We start from the raw sequence: 21480 nt of genomic DNA on the forward strand, positions 1-21480 counted from the left end.
TGAGTCACTTGAGAAAAAGTGACTCTATGTAATCGGTCAGTGTTAGTCTGTCCGGCCGGCCGTCCGGCCGGCCGGCCGTCCGGCCGGCCGTCCGTAGACACCACCTTAACGTTGGACTTTTCTCGGAAACTATCAAAGCGATCGGGCTCATATTTTGTTTAGTCGTGACCTCCAATGATCTCTACACTTTAACGATGGTTTCGTTGACCTTTGACCTTTTTCAAGGTCACAGGTCAGCGTCAAAGGAAAAATTAGACATTTTATATCTTTTCTCGGAAACTATCAAAGCGATCGGGCTCATATTTTGTTTAGTCGTGACCTCCAATGACCTCTACACTTTAACGATGGTTTCGTTGACCTTTGACCTTTTTCAAGGTCACAGGTCAGCGTCAAAGGAAAAATTAGACATTTTATATCTTTGACAAAGTTCATCGGATGTGATTGAAACTTTGTAGGATTATTCTTTACATCAAAGTATTTACATCTGTAGCCTTTTACGAACGTTATCAGAAAAACAAGGGAGATAACTAGCCTTTTCTGTTCGGCAACACACAACTTAACGTTGGGCTTTTCTCGGAAACTATAAAAGTGACCGGGCTCAAATTTTATGTGAACGTGACTCATTGTGTTGTGAATAGCAATTTCTTCCTGTCCATCTGATGCCTCATATAATATTCAGAACTGCGAAAGTGACTCGATCGAGCGTTTGCTCTTCTTGTTGATTAGTGCTTTTGTGAACAAGAAACGATTAACAAGTGGCTCTATCCCAGCTCCCCCCCTTTCCCCGTCGCAATATAACCTTCGTGGTTGAAAACGACACCAAATAAAGAAAGAAAGAAAGAAAGTTATTGTTTCAGATGGAGAGACTTTTGACTTTGACTTTTGGATGGTTTATTGTACTTGTAGCCATTGGCCCATATACAAACCAGTGAAGAGGGGATGTGGGTAAGGGGAAACTACCTTCACTTACACATATACACGTCTTACTGAGAGAGGGAGAAAGAGAGAGTCTGAGAGCTGCTACAAAAACACATTTCACAAATACATTCCAGTTACATCCATTTTCTGCACATTTTTCTGATCCTGCACTTTCAGTCGAAATCCCCAAAATGCAACAAGGAGAGGAGGAGGAAAGATTGGTGGGCACCCCACCACCACCCCTCCCCCCGCGCGCCTCCAAAGTGCTGAAAGAAATGCCGGTGGAGAATTCGCCGCCGCTGCCCCCTCGCAATCCCAACCTGGGGGTCAATCTGGACATGGTCATTCCCATCACGCCGCCCATTAGGGGCCTCTCGCCTGGCGATCTCAAGTAAGTTTTCTTGTTGCATGTGTGACAGGATGACGCAGTAGTCGTCCTTTCACAGCAGCTTCTCTACACTTACGGAGTTGTCTGCTGGCCTTGAGCGTGAGCTATTTATAGTACATGTAGCTCTAAATTTCTTATATGTCGTTAAAAAGTACACCCGTCAGGTATGGAGAGCTGGCTGTGATAGGGTCTGGCTGCTGTTGTCCCCTGGTATGCTTGTGCAAACCTTTGCGTTCTTATTGCAGATTTTTAAAGTGCTATTAATTCAGCCCGATCTCACTCCTGTATGACTGGCTTTGCCTCATAAGGTGATTTGAGTGTTTAACGCACTGGTTTACACATGTGCGGATTGTTTGATCGCAAAGATGACACCCATTGTGACAAAAACCTTGTGCAAGCAAGGGCAAAGTGTGGGTGCTGGGATTTTTGTCTTTTTTTCTGCTAATTTGCCAAACTGGACATAAAAGTTACTGCGATTTTCTCAAGTTTTCAACTTAAAATCAAAATCTTAGAAAATATTCTTTCTGTTGCAGGAGAAAGTCTGACCGCTTCTCATTCGGCAGAGACAGTGACTCTGGAGACGTTCCTGACTATGAACTCGCAAAAACAGGTATATTTTATTCTTTGTTCACAGTTTGTACTGCTTATGCGTTGCTTTACCCCGGCCGGGTCATACCTAAGACTTTAAAATTGGCAATCTAGTGGCTGCTCCGCATGGCGTCTGGCATTATGGGGTTAGTGCTAGGACTGGTTGGTCCGGTGTCAGAATAATGTGACTGGGTGAGACACGAAGCCTGTGCTGCGACTTATGTCTTGTGTGTGGCGCACGTTATATGTCAAAGCAGCACCGCCCTGATATGGCCCTTCGTGGTCGGCTGGGCGTTAAGCAAACAAACAAACAAATGTGTTGCTTTCTAAGTACGGTGTACTGGGGGACCCTGTTTGTAAGGCACAGTCCTTCTTTTGTAAGCAGTATTGCTCACCATCTTATACCTGGCCAGGCTTTTACATGAGATAAGGTCATCCCTCCACTTGGTCACATACCAACAATCTACACTCTGGATGATTTCTCAGGCATGGGAATTGTCCGCCGAATGGCAGATTTCCGCCGAATTTTTTTTTTGTTCCGCCGAAAATGCAAAAGTGTCCGCCGAAAAAATAAAGGGGGGAGGCACACAAAAAAAGCACCGGTTACTTTGGCCTTTGGGCAAAAGCCCGCGAAAACTTTCCGCACTGCTACCGCCCGCCTCAGTTATTGAACTTTTATGTTTGAAAGTAAACCAGATTGCACAGATTGTGTTACAAGTTACATTTTCCTGTTTGTCTCAACAGATCAATTTTTTTACAAATTTAAACCATATATAATACATGTATATATTTTTTTTCTTCAAAAAAGCAAAAATTGGTACATTTTTGTACTAAAAACTCTGATTCTAAAAACAGAATTTAATGGCAAACTTGGAGCTCAGATGACACCAGATTGCACCATCTGGGTTCTTTGGAGAAAAATTTTTTCCGGGGGAGCATGCCCCCGGACCCCCCTAGTAAGGCTAGGCGCTTCGCGCCGTCGACTTGACGCTTCGCGTCTACAGTTATAAATTTTCCGCCTTTTTTACAATTTTTAATTCCCATGCCTGTTTCTGTGCAGAGTAAGATTTTTGTGTGTGAATTAATTTGTTTGAAGCCACCAGTGATAATCTGCAAAAATGTCCCCCCGCGGGTTAGGGGGAAGAATTTACCCGATGCTCCCCAGCATGTCGTAAGAGGCGACTAACAGATTCTGTTTCTCCTTTTACCCTTGTTAAGTGTTTCTTGTATAGAATATAGTCAATGTTTGTAAAGATTTTAGTCAAGCAGTATGTAAAATGTTAAGTCCTTTGTACTGGAAACTTGCATTCTCCCAGTAAGGTAATATACTGTACTACGTTGCAAGCCCCTGGAGCAATTTTTTGATTAGTGCTTTTGTGAACAAGAAACAATTAACAAGTGGCTCTATCCCATCCCCCCCCCCCTTTCCCCGTCGCGATATAACCTTGAACGGTTGAAAACGACGTTAAACACCAAATAAAGAAAGAAAGAACATACCAACAATCTACGCTCTGGATGATTTCTGGGCAGAGTAAGATTTTTTTGGGAATTAATTTGTTTAAAGCCACCAGTGATAATCTGCAAAATTAATTCATAAAAGATTCCCATCTCTGCACAGGAAAGTTTCAGGATGATGATTTGTGGTATGTGTCCAAGTGGGGGGATGGCCTTATTCCATGTTAAAGCCTGGCTACATATGAGATAGTGAGCAGAACTGTTTTCACAAGAAGGACTAGACGGGCGCTGTGGCGGGGTGGTAGGACGTCGGCCTCTTAATCGGAAGGTCGAGGGTTCGAATCCCGGCCGCGGCCGCCTGGTGGGTTAAGTGTGGAGATTTTTCCGATCTCCCAGGTCAACTTATGTGCAGACCTGCTTAGTGGCTTATTTATCCCCCTTCGTGTATACACGCAAGCACAAGACCATGTGCGCACGGAAAAGATCCTGTAATCCATGTCAGAGTTCGGTGGGTTATAGAAACACGAAAATACCCAGCATGCTTCCTCCGAAAGCGGCGTATGGCTGCCTAAATGGCGGGGTAAAAACGGTCATACACGTCAAATTCCACTCGTGCAAAAACACGATTGTACATGGGAGTTTCAGCCCACGAACGCAGAAGAAGAAGAAGAAGAAGACAAGAAGGACTTTGCCTTTAAAAAGCAGAGTTACTGAAAGTCAGGGAGCCTTACTTTGACAAGACGACTGGTGTGAATACTTCATTGCGTTCTGTTGTAAAAAATAAATTGTTTTTGACATTCAGTGGAGAAGCCAAAAAGTCTCATAGGAGATTTTTTTTAGTTGTATGGAACTTTATAAGAATTCGATCAGAATAAAATGTACTACTATTCGGCATGCTTTGCGGAAAAGAATTATTGGTGCCAACATAAAAAGTTGCATGCCTTTGTATGTTAATGTCAAAGATTTCAGTGACTTCGAACTTTTTTTTTTTTTTTTTTTTTGATGCAAAGAATAAGTTTGTGACTTATTCATTCCGAGTGTAACTGTTCATTCGCAGATAACATTTGTACGAGTTATGAATTAAATCATGATTTAAACACTTATTTTTCTTGTCAGATTCTTATCTGGACTTTGATCCTGCTTCGCCAAAAGCAATGGACAAAATGGAGCGAAAAGAGTGAGTAAACATACTACTTGTATTTTTTGTCATCCAACCTTTTTTTTTGCTTTTTAATTTTGTTAAAGGCGGTGGCTACTACTTTGTCATTGTGCCGGGGCATTGCAATTAAAACTCTGTCGGTGAAGACTAATGAATATTAAAATTCATGTACTAAGTAGATTAGGAAAACTGAAGGCTTTGAATTTTGTAATTATGGAACAGATTTTGAAGAAGCTCGTCACCCTCTCCCACTTCCACTCTCATTTTCTTTCTTGGTTATTTTGTCTTATACCCTTTTATATGAATGAAAAAAAGAAGTAGAACTTTCGTCCAGAAGGAGTAATTTGTTATATGTACCTTACTTATTTTATACAAAACAGAACCTGATTTTTTTAAATATACATTATTAAGAGATTTCTGTATGAATGTCAATGCAGAATTGATATGTTTTAATTCATGATGTTTTTTCGAAAACTCATGCTATTGTTTGAAAACATCCGTCTTGTCTTTTGAGTTTTTAACTCGGCTGTAACTCTCTGCTTCTAATTTTTTTGTTTCTTTGCTTTGTGGCATTTTTTCTCTCTCAAGGCCCATGGCAGCTTTTTGGTCAATGGTCCACTCAGTTTATCAATCGGCTACTCTCCTTCTTAGCCCTAAACTGTGAGACAAGTATAAACGTTTCAGAATTTCTGTTAGTTCTGTTATTGTTTCAACCTCTAAAGGCACACAGTCTTTCTGGGTGCATGCATCAGGGCACTCCTTGGATTTTCACAGAATTCAGTCATGGAATATAACTGTTTGCAATATCATGACGGTTTTGCTGGACAGTGAAACACATGCACACATATACACAAACATGATATTGTAAATATATTTTTACAGATAGAAAACGAAGCCTGAGGAGGCTTTGTCATGGTCAGTGTGGCACATTCACATACACTACATGTATATCATAAAGACATTTTGACAGAGATGAAGTTCTACTTATGGTTTGTCATCATTTTCCACAGGGTAAAATACATGCTTGATGCTCTTTCTACTTCTTATGAATTCACTCTAAAACACAGCACACTGTCCTGCCTACACTGTCTGATGCTAGATAAGTCAATGGAACATGGCCTCAGTATGAGGAGACCGACAGTCAGCATTGTACGCTAGACTGTCTTGATAACCATATACCTCTCATCCGTCTTGAATTTTAAGACTGTACCGTAAATGACATAATTGTATGACTGTCAAACAACGACTATAGAACCCTGAATCAAAATATCTGTTTTGGAGGGTTTGGAGAATCCTGAATGGGCTTGTAAGCATAACAGAGTACAGTAAGCCAGGAAGCTTGTGGCCTTTACGTTGTTCCTCATCGTTGATGATTTCTTTGTCTCTGCTCTAACATTTAACATTTGTTCTCTTTTATGCTGCTCTGTAGTTCGTTGAAACGAACTATGTTTAAGTCAATATTCAGGTATGTATAGCACAATGGATGTTGTAGTCAGGACTTGAAATTCTACCTGTGCAATCACTGCTGCATCTCAGGCAATCTTTTCTTGCAAATTTCTGTAGTTTGCTGTGCATGGGATTTTTTTCACAGCACCATTTTCTTTATGTATGCTGTGAAGACAGAGAAGTGGTTTCACAACTGAAGACGTTGTTTGAAAGTCTTAGCCCAAAAATCGTAGCAAAAGCAAGAGAAGTGCATATGTGAAGAATTGCCACGGGTGAAAATTGCAAGAAAAGATGAAGCCTACAATTGCAGAAAGCCGTGAAAGACATGTTGTGATCTTAATGGACGTTAAAACACGTACGCATCCATTGACATTTTCAGGCGACATCGGCGGAGTGGCTTGTGGCGTCTATGGCACTATATGTATGTGGCATTGCATGCGATGTGTGGCGTGGGGAGATACGGCTGCAAATCCACTGTCGTGCGAACCTAGACGCTTTGTCACTTTGTAGTTGAGTCAGTCGCTGCCTGTGTGTGACGGAACCTTTCAGCCCTGAGACTTGCTTTTGTATGCTGTGGGATTCTCTTTCTTGTTGTCTTCGACGTTTCTATTGTGAGGTGGTAAATCAGTGAATAAGGAATGTCAACAACGTAGTTGTGTGTTGGAAACAAAATCACCTTGCATGAATTATCGTCACTAAAATGTCACGGAAGTTGTACTAATAGTCAGTACAAATACCGCTTGTGTGGATGGTTTTGATTCACAAAGTAATCAGCACTGTGCTGAAAAAATCCCCCCCCAATCATTCACATTCCACCTTATGTGCCCTTAACTTGTTTGTGCAGGATGTTTATTTTTTCCTCAAAATTGTGAGTGTTTGGAGAATTGAGCGTGCATGTGCAGTTTTCACAGATAGTATTTACCCTGGCGTGTGTTGGGCCCCAATTTGCCAGCGCCTGGAACTTAATTTGTGTTGCCCACAGGTCTAGTGGTTACATTTTCCCACAGGTTTGGTAGGAGATTGGTGGATGGAAGTCCAGTTTGAGTTTTGTTTTGTGTTGTACTGTAGTGGTCAGATGCATGGGTCATGCAGTTGCAGTGTCATATTGCATGCGGTTTTATGTTGAAAGCCGTTAGTTAGTTTAGGCATCTTTTTTATGTTTCATTTTAATTCCTGTTTTGCATTTTAGGAATATTCGCAAACCTGCAGATTTCCCCCACCCTGTATGTTTTTTGTGGGTTTTTTTTCCCTCCAGTTAGAACAGTATGTGCAACTTGGTTTAAAATGTTTAAAACTTTTCTGTTGATGTTAATTGTTTATTGTGCACATGTTTGTTGTTCTACTAATTCCTAAAATTGTTTAGCTATCCCGTGGATTTGATCAGGAATGATAGTCTTGTGTTTGTTTAGTATGTTATTGCTGTGGTTAGTTATGATAATAGTTTAAATGACTGTCAAGTTATCATCGCAACTCAATGCTGCCCACAAAAAATATAAGTTTGCTTGCACATGTATGTAAGGGATAAAAAGATAACACAGTAGTAGAGAACTACGGGTTCATGTGGATACAAATGTTTTGCTGTTGTGAAGGGATTAAAACTTGGTTAGACCCACCCACTGTGGAATGGGGCTGCACTTGTATTTAGTGTGAGGGAACCCCCCCATTTTAATAACCCACCACACACACCCAAAAATTCCCCCAACCCCTACCCCTAACCCCAAACCCCACCTCCCCACCCCACCCCTGTAAGCACCACCCTCGAGTCCAATTTTCAAAGGTTTAAAACACCAGGCTCATATATTTCACCAAATTTGTGTTCGAAATTGTGGCGGTTCTGAGATTGCTAAGTGACAGAGTTGTAACTTGCATGGGTGGGATTCTTCCGGTATAATCCGTAAATCCGGATTAATAATGTCTGTGGTGATGTTTTTTTGGTTGTTAATTATACAAATCCTTCAGCGTCTGGGGAACCCCCTGACACCCCCCCCATTCATGACATTTTTTAGTCCCGCCCATGAACTTGTATACAGTGTAATCTGAGGGGATGCAGTCTGTTCATATATCCTGCTGGCTTAGTTGGTGCTTTTTAGTTGCATGCTATTGTTAAACATTTCTTATTTTGAGAGGGGAAAGTATTTAGAGAAACAAATTAAGAGTAGAGATGGAGATAGGGGTTAGGGGATTGGAAAGGAGGCATTATGTGAAGAGTCAATTGCATAACTGCAGCATCCCTGTCAGTAGCAGCAAAAAATACTTTCTGTGGATTGCTTCCCTTAGGATTAATTATATATAAAAAAAAAGAATGACTGCCGTTAGACAGGGAGTAAAAAAAAACCCACCCAGTGTAAGCTTTTTAATGAGAAACTTATGCTAGCTTCTGAGAGCATCAGAAGGTGAGCATCAGATTTTGCAGGTGTGAGAACTTGCTTTTTGTGTGTGTTGCAGCAAAACCACATCCAGTCAAGGCTCGAGAACGTCCACAGGGTCCTACCTTTACCCTGACAACATCTCAGACTGGCCGCAACTCACAGGGGACAGTGAGGATGAAGAGCTGTACATCGAACTGGTGTGTGAGGTTTATTTTTTGTTACTTGCATGGGTGGGATTCTTCCGGCATATGCCGGAAATCCGGATTTGATTATGGCCTTTTTTTCCCCCTTTATTTATTTTATTTTTTTAAATTTTTTTTTGGGGGGGGGGGGGGGGGGGGGGTTTGGTTTAGGATTCATGACATTTTTCAGTCCCACCCATGTACTTGAGATTTGTTTCCGTCTGACTTGCTCTACTGATGTTATTGAAGGGAAATGAAGCCAAACATGAGAGCAAGAGAGAGCTTGCTGAACTTTGTGTTTGCGAAGGCATTCAGGGACACACACTTTGCTCACACACTTGTACACATGTGGGGGATGTTGATGAGGGTAGGTGGGTGGAGCGTATTTACCTACTTTTATATTCCCACTGAGATATTTCTGTGTTTTGATCTTAGCTCGCAGAACACGGTCGTACACAGTCTCTCAGACATAGTTTGTGCCTTTCCTTTCAATGCCAAACTAGTACAAGTCAACTTAGAAAGACTACTTAAAAGTTATTTGATAGCATTTACCCAACATCTGCAACATAAAAAGCTCACGTTCAGTACTCCTGTGCATGTTCACAGGCAGACGATCAGATTTACGGCCGGCAGGATCGAACCTACAGCACCAAATTTGAGAGCGAGCCGCTGTACCAGTGGTACGCTAAGGACAAAATCATTCGCACTAACAGACAGGTCTCGACCTCCGATATATCTGGTTCAGATGACGCAGAAAGCTCCACGGATGATTCTGTTGCTGGTACAGTATATTGCTGTTGTTGTGTTTGTCCGCCAATATATATATATAAAACATCAGAAATTGTGAAAGAAACAATTGAAAGTCAGCAAAGACTTTCTTCCGAGATTTGTTAAAATCTTTTAGCAGAGAAAGAGAGAGAAATAATATATATATATATTATTTTAGGACTTTCTCAGAGACTTAATACTGATTTGTGGTCTGCTTTAGGAAGTAAGCTCAATGAAATTCATAAAGTTCAGTCCATATTTGAGCCCATTGAACCAGCAATTTGTACTTCAAAGGTACTACAGAGGAAACCCCCTTTTACGACCCCCCATTTTAAGACTCCCTCCTTTTTAAGACCTGATTTTCTCAGATTCTTGGAGGTCTTAAAAGGGGGGTTCCACTGTATAGATCAGGAATTTATTGGGATATCTGTTGATGAGTTAATACTGTACTACCTTAATTATTAAATAGCTTGTAGGAGGTGTTTTAAAAAAAACACAACTGATTTCAATGCCTAGCCTAGATTAAAAAAACGACTTCTGATTATCCTTCTGTTATAGTCTTCCTTACCCAGCTTATTTTTGCTTCCACAGAAGAACGAGACAGAGACCAAATATATGAGGATGTGGAGAGGTTATTGCAAAGGTCAAGTACACGTCGAGGTCCCGATGCTTTTCAGCGTAACGCACCAGCGAGGCGATCGGTCATCATGGACGTTTTCGGCAAGTCTGGGTCACTGCATCGAGCGTTGTGGTGTGAAATGCCGGAGGTAAGAAATCAATCAACAACGTTGTGCATGTACAAAGATGTTATGGTGGAACCCCCCTTTTAAGACCTCCAAAAATCTGACAAAATCAGGTCTTAAAATGGGGGTAAATTTGCACAGGTTATGAATGGAAAGTCTGAGAAAACAGGGTCTTAAAAGGGAGGAAGTCTTAAATTGGGGTTCTTAAAAGTGGGGGGGGGGGGGGGGGGGGAGGGGGGTTAACAGAAATTGCATGAAACAGTGATTAGCTAAAAGCAGTGTCACTTTGTGATTGTTCTGATTTGATGAATATTTGTAGCTGTGACTACCACCACTAATGACAACAACCACAGTCGTAACAGCAACAGTAAAGAAACAGCAACAAGTCACCCAAGCACTTTTAGAAGACCAAGAGAAGATTTGCACTGCCCTTGCATCATGGCTAAGGAGGCACTTCATACGTACAGGTGTAAACATATTTGTTTGCATGTACGTAGCTAATGACCTCATATGTCTCCAATTTATTTTGCGGTGCTAATGACCTCATATGTCTCCAATCTATTTTGCAGTGCTAATGACCTCATATGTCTCCAATTTATTTTGCGGTGCTAATGACCTCATATGTCTACAATTTATTTTGCAGTGCTAATGACCTCATATGTCTCCAATTTATTTTGCAGTGCTAATGACCTCATATGTCTCCAATTTATTTTGCAGTGCTAATGACCTCATATGTCTCCAATCTATTTTGCAGTGCTAATGACCTCATAATTATGTCTCCAATTTATTTTGCAGTGCTAATGACCTCATATGTCTCCAATTTATTTTGCAGTGCTAATGACCTCATATGTCTCCAATTTATTTTGCAGTGCTAATGACCTCATATGTCTCCAATCTATTTTGCAGTGCTAATGACCTCATAATTATGTCTCCAATTTATTTTGCAGTGCTAATGACCTCATATGTCTCCAATTTATTTTGCAGTGCTAATGACCTCATATGTCTCCAATTTATTTTGCGGTGCTAATGACCTCATATGTCTACAATTTATTTTGCAGTGCTAATGACCTCATATGTCTCCAATTTATTTTGCAGTGCTAATGACCTCATATGTCTCCAATTTATTTTGCAGTGCTAATGACCTCATATGTCTCCAATTTATTTTGCAGTGCTAATGACCTCATAATTATGTCTCCAGTTTATTTTGCAGTGCTAATGACCTCATATGTCTCCAATTTATTTTGCAGTGCTAATGACCTCATATGTCTCCAATCTATTTTGCAGTGCTAATGACCTCATAATTATGTCTCCAATTTATTTTGCAGTGCTAATGACCTCATATGTCTCCAATTTATTTTGCAGTGCTAATGACCTCATATGTCTCCAATTTATTTTGCAGTGCTAATGACCTCATATGTCTCCAATTTATTTTGCAGTGCTAATGACCTCATATGTCTCCAATTTATTTTGCAGTGCTAATGACCTCATATGTCTCCAATCTATTTTGCAGTGCTAATGACCTCATAATTATGTCTCCAATTTATTTTGCAGTGCTAATGACCTCATATGTCTCCAATTTATTTTGCAGTGCTAATGACCTCATATGTCTCCAATTTATTTTGCAGTGCTAATGACCTCATATGTCTCCAATCTATTTTGCAGTGCTAATGACCTCATAATTATGTCTCCAATTTATTTTGCAGTGCTAATGACCTCATATGTCTCCAATTTATTTTGCAGTGCTAATGACCTCATATGTCTCCAATTTATTTTGCGGTGCTAATGACCTCATATGTCTACAATTTATTTTGCAGTGCTAATGACCTCATATGTCTCCAATTTATTTTGCAGTGCTAATGACCTCATATGTCTCCAATTTATTTTGCAGTGCTAATGACCTCATATGTCTCCAATTTATTTTGCAGTGCTAATGACCTCATAATTATGTCTCCAGTTTATTTTGCAGTGCTAATGACCTCATATGTCTCCAATTTATTTTGCAGTGCTAATGACCTCATATGTCTCCAATCTATTTTGCAGTGCTAATGACCTCATAATTATGTCTCCAATTTATTTTGCAGTGCTAATGACCTCATATGTCTCCAATTTATTTTGCAGTGCTAATGACCTCATATGTCTCCAATTTATTTTGCAGTGCTAATGACCTCATATGTCTCCAATTTATTTTGCAGTGCTAATGACCTCATATGTCTCCAATTTATTTTGCAGTGCTAATGACCTCATATGTCTCCAATCTATTTTGCAGTGCTAATGACCTCATAATTATGTCTCCAATTTATTTTGCAGTGCTAATGACCTCATATGTCTCCAATTTATTTTGCAGTGCTAATGACCTCATATGTCTCCAATTTATTTTGCGGTGCTAATGACCTCATATGTCTACAATTTATTTTGCAGTGCTAATGACCTCATATGTCTCCAATTTATTTTGCAGTGCTAATGACCTCATATGTCTCCAATTTATTTTGCAGTGCTAATGACCTCATATGTCTCCAATTTATTTTGCAGTGCTAATGACCTCATAATTATGTCTCCAGTTTATTTTGCAGTGCTAATGACCTCATATGTCTCCAATTTATTTTGCAGTGCTAATGACCTCATATGTCTCCAATTTATTTTGCAGTGCTAATGACCTCATATGTCTCCAATCTATTTTGCAGTGCTAATGACCTCATAATTATGTCTCCAATTTATTTTGCAGTGCTAATGACCTCATATGTCTCCAATTTATTTTGCAGTGCTAATGACCTCATATGTCTCCAATTTATTTTGCAGGTGAAAAAGAGCGGAGTGCTGACTACAATGGATCCACAGGATAGGAAAGTGCAGGAGGTAGGCTGTCAATCTTTTGCTGGGTGTTTCTTCTTGGATTGCCTGTAATCGTGCTAAAGACTGTGCAAAAGGCACATGGAACTGAGCAAAAAAGCAAAACTTTATTTGGAGTTCAGCTGAAGCATTTTTGCAAGTGTTCGTGCAGTAAAAATATTCCCTGATTTTTAAGACCATACAGTATTTTGGCAGCACATACAATCTTTGACTTTTCAGTGATGATAGTGATAATTAAAATTATAGTACATACAGGTAAAAATGTAAATACTTTCAGCTGGTTATCTGACTTGTTCCTCAAAAACTGTCCTTTTCCCTTCACAGTCAATGTTTGAGATTATGTCAGACGCATGACTTTTTTTTAACCTGAAATTTTCATTTTTTTCCTTGACAGTCAATGTTTGAGATCATGACCTCTGAAGCGTCCTACTTGAGGAGTCTCAACGTGCTGATCAACGTTTTTCTAAAATCTCCGGAGTTTGGTCATGACCATGAAATGAGCGATCGGTGTGTCATCACCAAGCGAGAGCGACAGTTCCTTTTCTCTAACATCGGCTGCATCCGCGACATCAGTGCCAAGTAAGTTATGTTAATTTATTTGGTGGTAGTTGAGATGATGATGATGATGATGATGATGATGATGATGATGATGTCATCATTGATGATGTAGATGAGGATGTTATCATTTATGATGATGTAGATGATGATGTCATCATTGATAATGGTGAGGATGACGTCTATGATGATGATGGTGTAGATGATGATGGATAGTATGCTGGAGGTGGAAGAGATTGTCCCAGGGATGTTGAAGGCAACAATGTGATGATGATAATGACAAAGAGGATAACGATATTGATTTCAGCATTCAAGATTTGCATTGTGCAGGAAGAGTTTTTCCAATTGCTTTCCATTTGATTGCTGTAATTTTATAGTAAAGAAATTATTGCTTTGCAGGCATGTGTAATGAAAAAATGTTTGAAGCATCAAGTGATGGTCTTTTAGAAGATTCATGACTGAGGAGAGTCAGTCAAACAATAGGGCAGTCATCTCAGGTGTCGTTGTCTATTGTTCTTGACGAACATAAGAAATATACTTTAAAATCGTGTTAGGCAAATATCTGGTAATCTTTGATGCTAATTGTCTGTGACAGGTTCCTGGCTGATTTGGAGGCTCGCTGGCAGGAGTCATGCATAATGAACGACATTTGTGATATCATCGCCAAACACGCCCAGAAAAACTTCGAACCCTACATTCGTTACTGCAGCAACCAAGCATTCCAGGAGCGGGCTTTGGAATCTCTTCAGTAAGTTGATAATTACTAGACACCATCATGATGAAGTCAGCAACTCTCTGACGAAAATTTGATAAAGAAGTTAGAAGCAACAGAATTCAAGAAAGTTCCTCACACACATCCCTTTTCTTTGCACAGAAAAAAGCCAGAGTTCATGGAAGCGGTCAAACGACTGGAACACCACCCCGACTGCCAGTTCCTTCCCATGTCTTCCTTCCTCCTCCTTCCCATGCAGCGTATCACTCGCCTCCCCTTGTTGGTTGACGCTGTTCGACATCGTCTCGACCCCGGCACCAAACGTCACACTTCTGCCACCACAGCGCTGGACCATTTGAACCACGTGGTGAAACAGTGTAACGAAGGTGCCAAGAAAATGCTGCAGACAGAACAGATGTGTCTCCTGGCCGCTAACATTGAGTTCAATAAAGTCAAGGTGAGGGTGATTGTTTGTTGCCTTGTCAAGTCAGGTAGTCAAAAAAGTTATAATGATGAGAAAAAACACACACAAAAACAAGATATTTTTAAAGAAAATGTACTTAGGCCCCCCCAAAAAATAGGTGTGGTTACGGTAACATAGCCAAAAAAAATAGGGTAGGTAGGTAGGCAATCACTTTTTTTTTAAAACTTTTTTTTCTAATGTGTACAAATTAAACCTACTTGACAGGGAAATAAGTGTGCGACACGGGCGCTTTCGCTTTCATTGCGTTTTTTGCACTCGTTTTTTTTGTTTTTTTTGTTTTGTTTTGGACAAATGTAATAAAAAGTTATAGGATCGGCCCCTAAAAATAGGGTAGGTCGGGTTACCGTAACCACACCTATTTTTTTTTTAGGCCTTACCAGAAAGTGTTTCTGGTGAGTACATTTTCATTGTTATCTTGTTGTTGTTGTTTTTTCATCATTATAACTTATTTGACTACCTGCAGTCTCTTTTTCCTATTCTGATGATAATATTATGTTCACTTTTTAATCACCCCATTCTTATCAGAGCTCAGGGCAATAGACTGTGTTCTGAAATAGCTCTGTCGGGTTTGTGTGTGCTGTGAAAGAGTTGTTTCTCTTTGAAACATTGAGGCAAACTATCCCATGTGACATTATAGGGTAGTCACTAGCAAGCTGCGTGTCATGTGGGAAAGCTTGCCTCAATATTTTCCATGAGAAACAACTCTTTCACAACCTATACAAACCCAACAGACTGGATTCTGGAATTCGTCTGTTTACAACATACACATAAAGAAAAAAAATGTACGTATACATGTACATGCAGCAGGCTGAACACACTGACTAGACAGAGTAGCAGATTGAGGAAATATGTCTTCAGGTCACCAGCACAGAGTTTTCAAAGTGTGTAGATGTCTCAGAATGATATGGAGGCTTTCAATGGTAAAGGACAAGAAGTGAGAGTATTTTTGGCTTTTCATCCCCGAGTCAGAATCACTGTAAAGTTACAAAATCAAAGATTGAAATTTTAGGATTGTTTTCCTATGCAGACAAATAAAACACAAGCGCAGTCTTCACTATAATAATAATGATAACTGGACATTTTTAAGTGCCTAACCTCTAGGCCCTTTACAAAAGAACATATATATACAGAATAGAACAATTAAAAGTACAACCTACATAAAACAAATTAATCATACAGACTCAAATCACCACATGTACTGTTCACACAATAATCATATATGCAATACATACTATATATATACAAACATACTAACATCTCTTCCATGCAATGTATTTTTTCTCCTCTTTTTATGTCAAGTTGTTTGATTTCAGAGGGGAAATACATTTCTTCTGATTTTACTTATTATTTTAATTCAGGAGTTTCCGTTGGTGTCGTCATCACGGTACCTGGTGAAACAAGGGGAGCTCAACAGGATAGTCACAGAAGGAACAAGTCGCATCCCCTTTGGTCGAAAGTCCAAGGAACACGTCTACCTCTATCTCTTCAGTGACATCTTATTGATCACCAAGAAACGAGGGTGAGTGCTAACACTTCTAGTTTTGTGCATGCTTTAGTCTGAATATGCTGGAAAAATGTCAAAATTACAATTATGTGTTTTCGGTAAAGTATCTTTATTTTTGCCACTAGGCTGGGTTTCTTTTTTTTTCTGTGGTCCTGAACAACCTGTGAAAACGGTTTCACCTTCCGAAGGCTACATGACAATCTTGCGTTCATGGGAATCTTATTAAATTTAAGTTGCAGACACCTGCTCTGTGGATTAAGCAAGGCTTGTAGCTGAAGTCACATGCTTCAGCGGATTTGAAAAAAATGTGAAGTCTTTGAATTTCAATACAGGCAGCTTCATTACCTAGAATGCTGGAATTTGGAACTTGTTTCTGATTTAGTTCAAGCTATGAATCAACATTTATTGGAAAATTTACTTTCTGAAATGATGAATTATAATAAGCCATTAGCAAAGAAGTTGCAATACAAGGAAAGTAATTGTGTTGACCATCGCAAAGAAGTTGCAATACAAGGGAAGTAATTGTGTTGACCATCGCAAAGAAGTTGCAATACAAGGGAAGTAATTGTGTTGACCATCGCAAAGAAGTTGCAATACAAGGGAAGTAATTGTGTTGACCATCGCAAAGAAGTTGCAATACAAGGGAAGTAAATGTGTTGACATCGCAAAAAAGTTGCAATACAAGGGAAGTAATTGTGTTGACCATCGCAAAGAAGTTGCAATGCAAGGGAAGTAATTGTGTTATTTCCCGTGTTTTGCTCAACCTTTTTTTCAACACATGGATTTTCCTTTCTGTAGGTAAAAATTGCATGAAGTATAACAAGGTGTTTTGAATGACAGATAAGAAGGGAGAACAAGAGAATTAGCTCTTTCTGAACATATGTATTAAATTACTGGAAGATACCAGGCCATCCATGAGGGTTTTTTTGCTTTTATGAAGGTAACCTGGATTGATTGCTTTTTTCTTTTTTTTTAATTTCTTTTTATTTCTTTTTGTCTTTTTGTTGTTGTTCATGGTGTAAAGTTGGGTGTATGGCACCCTGATCAGAGTTGTTTTTGGTTGTGTACGAGAGCTTTCAAATATTTTATTTCCGTTCGGATCTTCGTGTGATTACTGGCCAGGACTGCAGCAGATATTCTGTTCGAGACTACTGTGGTACCTGCAATGTGAGGACAGTCCTCCCTTAAAATGACGCTTTCTGGCGTCCCTTTGTCTATTATCCCTACCAAAATATACCTGTTGTGACAGGCCACCTGCAATGTAGGGACACTTCTGGCTGGTCCCGAGGGTGTCCTTTCATCGCAGGTACCACTGTACTGTCAGCTGAATAGAGAGTACAGCTATCGTGAACACTCTCTGCTTATCGCAGTGTTATCCTAATTTGATGATAGCTGAACTTCATCTTTTTTACATTTACTGATTTAGTCAAGTTTTGACTAAATGTTTTAACATAGAGGGGGAATCGAGACGAGGGTCGTGGTGTATGTGTGTCTCTGTGTGTGTGTGTAGAGCGATTCAGACTAAACTACTGGACCGATCTTTATGAAATTTGACATGAGAGTTCCTGGGAATGATATCCCTGGACGTTTTTTACATTTTTTCGATAGATGCCTTTGATGACGTCATATCCGGCTTTTTGTAAAAGTTGAGGCGGCACTGTCACACCCTCATTTTTCAATGAAATTGATTGAAATTTTGGCAAAACAATCTTCGACGAAGGCCGGGCTTTGGTATTGCATTTCAGCTTGGTGGCTTAAAAAATAATTAATGACTTTGGTAATTAAAAATCGGAAACTTGTAATTAAAATTATTTTTTCATTAAACGATCCAAAAACAATTTCATCTTATTCTTCGTCATTTTCTGATTCCAAAAACATATACATATGTTATATTTGGATTACAAACAAGCTCTGAAAATTAAACATATGAAAATTATGATTAAAATTTATTGTCCGAAATCGATTTAGAAACAATTTCATCTTATTCCTTGTCGGTCCCTGATTCCAAAAAGATATAGATATGATATGTTTGGATTAAAAACACGCTCAGAAAGTTAAAAAGAATAGAGATACAGAAAAGCGTGCTATCCTCCTCAGCGCAACCGCTACCGCGCTTTTCAATGCTACGAGTGTATGGTCTTGCGGAAAAAATGCTGTGCGTTCATGCAGTTTCATTCTGTGAGTTCGACTGAGCTTGACTAAATGTTGTATTTTCGCCTTACGCGACTTGTTAAATGTGTGTTCACAGCAAATGGTACCAGGTGTGAGATTACTGCCAGCTGGATAGAGAGTACAGCTATCGTGAACATTCTCCTCTTATCGCAGTGCTATCCTAATTTGATGATAGCTGAACTTCATCTTTTTCAACTCTGTCTTGACAGCAATGTGTACCAGGTTCGAGACTACTGCCAGCGTAACGCCTTGCACACCGAGCTTATCGACAACCCGGAGAAGAGCAAGTTCATGCCGCAAGGGGGCGCTGGTGTAAAGAACATCTTCCTTCTCGCCCTGCTCCACAACCACGAAGGGAAGCAAGTGGAGTTGGTGCTGTCGGCCAAGTCTGAGTGAGTCACACCTTAAATTAAACTCTGAAATTAGATTTTTACTTGAATTGACGATTTTTTTGAAATGTTAACGCCCCGGCGTAGAAGTGAAATCACATACTAAAAGAAGAGCGACCCTTTGAGATTAACTCAGTGGGACTGTGGGCCTCTCACAGTGCTAAATCAGGTTATTGCCAAAGCCCCCCCAGCTGAAAGGGTTTTAAGTTTTAGTTTGTCAATCAGTAATCGGCAACTAAAAAAAAAAGTAAGTATAAACCTCAGCTTTGCTTATTAGAATGTCGGTACCAACCTCTGTTTCACCCCATTGCAGTCTGTGTGTGTGTGCTTGTATGTGTGTGTGTTAGTGTGTGTGTTAGTGTATGTGTGTGCGTTAGTGTGTGTGTGTTAGTGTGTGAGTTTGTATCATGTGTGTGTATGTTGGTGTTATTGTCCATGCTTTCATGCGTGTGTTTGTGCATGTGTGTGTGTGTGTGTGTGTGTGTTGGATGGGGTGGGGACAGGGGAGGGGTGCATGTGTGTGAACAGCGGAGGAAGTGTTGGGTCTTAGTACCCTACCAGACTATAATTACAAATATCAAGCATGAAAACTTTCTCTTTTCAGCGGAAATTCCGCCGTTTTTTTGTCACACTTTCGCTTTTTTTTTTTTTTTTTTTTTCCCGCTGGAAAAAAAAGAAGACCCCCCAAAGAAAGAGGCAAAACGAAAGACATGGCAAGCGTTACTCCCGCCACTGCTCAATTGGATAAACCGTAAATTGCCGAGTCCGCAAACGGATCGATTCGAGCCTTTCTTCACTTCCTGCCGCACTTGAACAAAGTTTTCTCTGTACCAGCCTGCAGATCCAGAAATGGATACGCGAACAAATTAGATCTAATTTTGAAAAGGTTAAACAGGAAAAGCGGTCAACTTTTCACTGCTGTTCAACACAGGACTTGGTAAATATTTTTATATATGCCCATTTTAAGGCTCAGAAATGCTGAAACCCCTTCAGCTCCAGGGGGTTTTGCCCCCTGGCCCCCACAAGGGGCGTTACCCCTCGACCCCACTGGGGGCCTACTGCGGCCCCCAGGCCTCCACTTTATTTTCCTCTTTTTTCACCTCCGGCTGTTTTCATGCCTGAAATATATACATTTGTCTTTTGCAGGAGTGAAAGGACAAGATGGATAGATGCAATTCTGCCCCACCATTCTAACCCAGAGTACGAAAGAATCTACGAGGAGTGGGGTACGTTTTTATTCTTGATTTCTTTCTCTTGAATACTGTGTCTACAGGCTAGGCGATTCTGGGTATAATTGTTTTTTTCATGTGCACAGACCTAAATTTATTGTGGTATCCTCTGCCAAACCATGTCTTGGTTTGATTGTTTGAGAAAGTTTCTAGGTCTTGGGTAAGAGTAGCGAGTGTGCTAGATTAAAAATAGATTCCTAATTCAGTAATGGTTTCTGTTTTTCCTTTGTTCTGTCGTTTTTTTACATTTAGTCAAGTTTTGACTAAATGATATAACGTAGAGGGGGGAATCGAGACGAGGGTGTGATATATGTGTGTGTGTGTGTAGAGCGATTTAGAGAAAACTACTAGATCGATCTTCATGAAATTTTACATGTGAGTTCCTGGGTATGATATCCCCAGACGTTTTTTTCATTTTTTTGATAAATGTCTTTGATGACGTCATATCCGGCTTTTCGTGAAAGTTGAGGCGGCACTGTCACGCTCTCATTTTTAAACCAAATTGGTTGAAATTTTGGTCAAGTAATCTTCGACGACGCCCGGACTTTGGTATTGCATTTCATCTTGGAGGCTTACAAATTAATTAATGAGTTTGCTCATTAAAGTTGTCATTAAATCGATTTTTCGCAAACAGATTTAAAATTAATTGCATCGTATTCTTCATGACATTCTGAATCTAAAAATATATACATATGTCATGTTTACTCTTTAAATGTGATCACAATTAACGAAAATAGATTAATTAGTCTTAAGATTAAAATTTAAGAAATCGATTCAAAAATGATTTCATCTTATTCTTTATCGTTTCCTGATTCCAAAAACATATAGATATGATAGGTTGTATTCAAAACAAGCTCAGAAAGTTAACACGAATACAGATAAGCGCGCTTTCCTGCTTAGCACAATACGCCACCGCGCTATTCTGGCGTGTGCATATCACTGCGTTTTGCACGTGGGAGGTGAGCGATTTCCTTCTCGCGGGGATTGACGAAGCTGTACTGTCTTGGTGAAAAAAATACAGTGCGTTCAGTTTCATTCCGTGAGTTCGACAGCTTGTAGTAATTTCGCCTTACGCGACTTGTTTCTTCTGATCATGTTCTTGTGGTATTTGTTTGCTTGTGTGTGTGTGTGTGTGTTTCAGTATTTTTTAAATTCTCAATTGTTTGCTTTTGGTTTACATACCTGTATGTGTGTGTCAGCGGAGGGGCATGGAAGGAATAGGAAAAGTGGGAGTAAGAAAAAGATATGGAGAAAAAATCCCCATTACAGTGAAGAGATCGCAAGTCAAATAGCTCGCGGAAGGTTGCAACATGGACTGCTTATTCATACAAACATTGGCCTTTTTTTTTGGGGGGGGGGGGGGGGGGGGGGGGGTGGACTGAATTAAAAAGTGAGTAGTAGCATGTTCAGGGATGGCATTTGTTTGTGGTTCAGTGTCTCTCAATCTGAACACATGAAATAGTCAATTTTTGATGTCCTATAATACATTTTCAGCTTCAGGGTTCCCAGCCTGAGTATGCTTTTTTTTAAATAGATTGTAAATTTTGTTTTTCATTTCTACCTCTGTATGTT

General features: G+C 39.8%; 1 protein-coding gene across 2 annotated transcripts in view; it reads left to right on the forward strand.

The window, feature by feature from the left end:
* Positions 1 to 21480, forward strand: part of LOC138978405 (uncharacterized) — a 78939-nt gene that overhangs the window by 45043 nt on the left and 12416 nt on the right. For both annotated transcript variants that reach the window (XM_070351138.1, XM_070351137.1), the window contains 13 exons: positions 1096 to 1309; positions 1840 to 1916; positions 4466 to 4526; positions 8400 to 8520; positions 9112 to 9286; positions 9865 to 10040; positions 12813 to 12869; positions 13258 to 13442; positions 14014 to 14166; positions 14293 to 14587; positions 15973 to 16133; positions 18500 to 18682; positions 19826 to 19905. In XM_070351138.1, the coding sequence (XP_070207239.1) occupies positions 1096 to 1309; positions 1840 to 1916; positions 4466 to 4526; positions 8400 to 8520; positions 9112 to 9286; positions 9865 to 10040; positions 12813 to 12869; positions 13258 to 13442; positions 14014 to 14166; positions 14293 to 14587; positions 15973 to 16133; positions 18500 to 18682; positions 19826 to 19905 (1938 nt within the window). The remainder of the gene's footprint in view (positions 1 to 1095; positions 1310 to 1839; positions 1917 to 4465; positions 4527 to 8399; positions 8521 to 9111; positions 9287 to 9864; positions 10041 to 12812; positions 12870 to 13257; positions 13443 to 14013; positions 14167 to 14292; positions 14588 to 15972; positions 16134 to 18499; positions 18683 to 19825; positions 19906 to 21480) is intronic.

The sequence above is a fragment of the Littorina saxatilis genome, linkage group LG10, assembly GCF_037325665.1.
Source record: "Littorina saxatilis isolate snail1 linkage group LG10, US_GU_Lsax_2.0, whole genome shotgun sequence".
Classification (NCBI taxonomy): Eukaryota; Metazoa; Mollusca; class Gastropoda; order Littorinimorpha; family Littorinidae; genus Littorina; species Littorina saxatilis.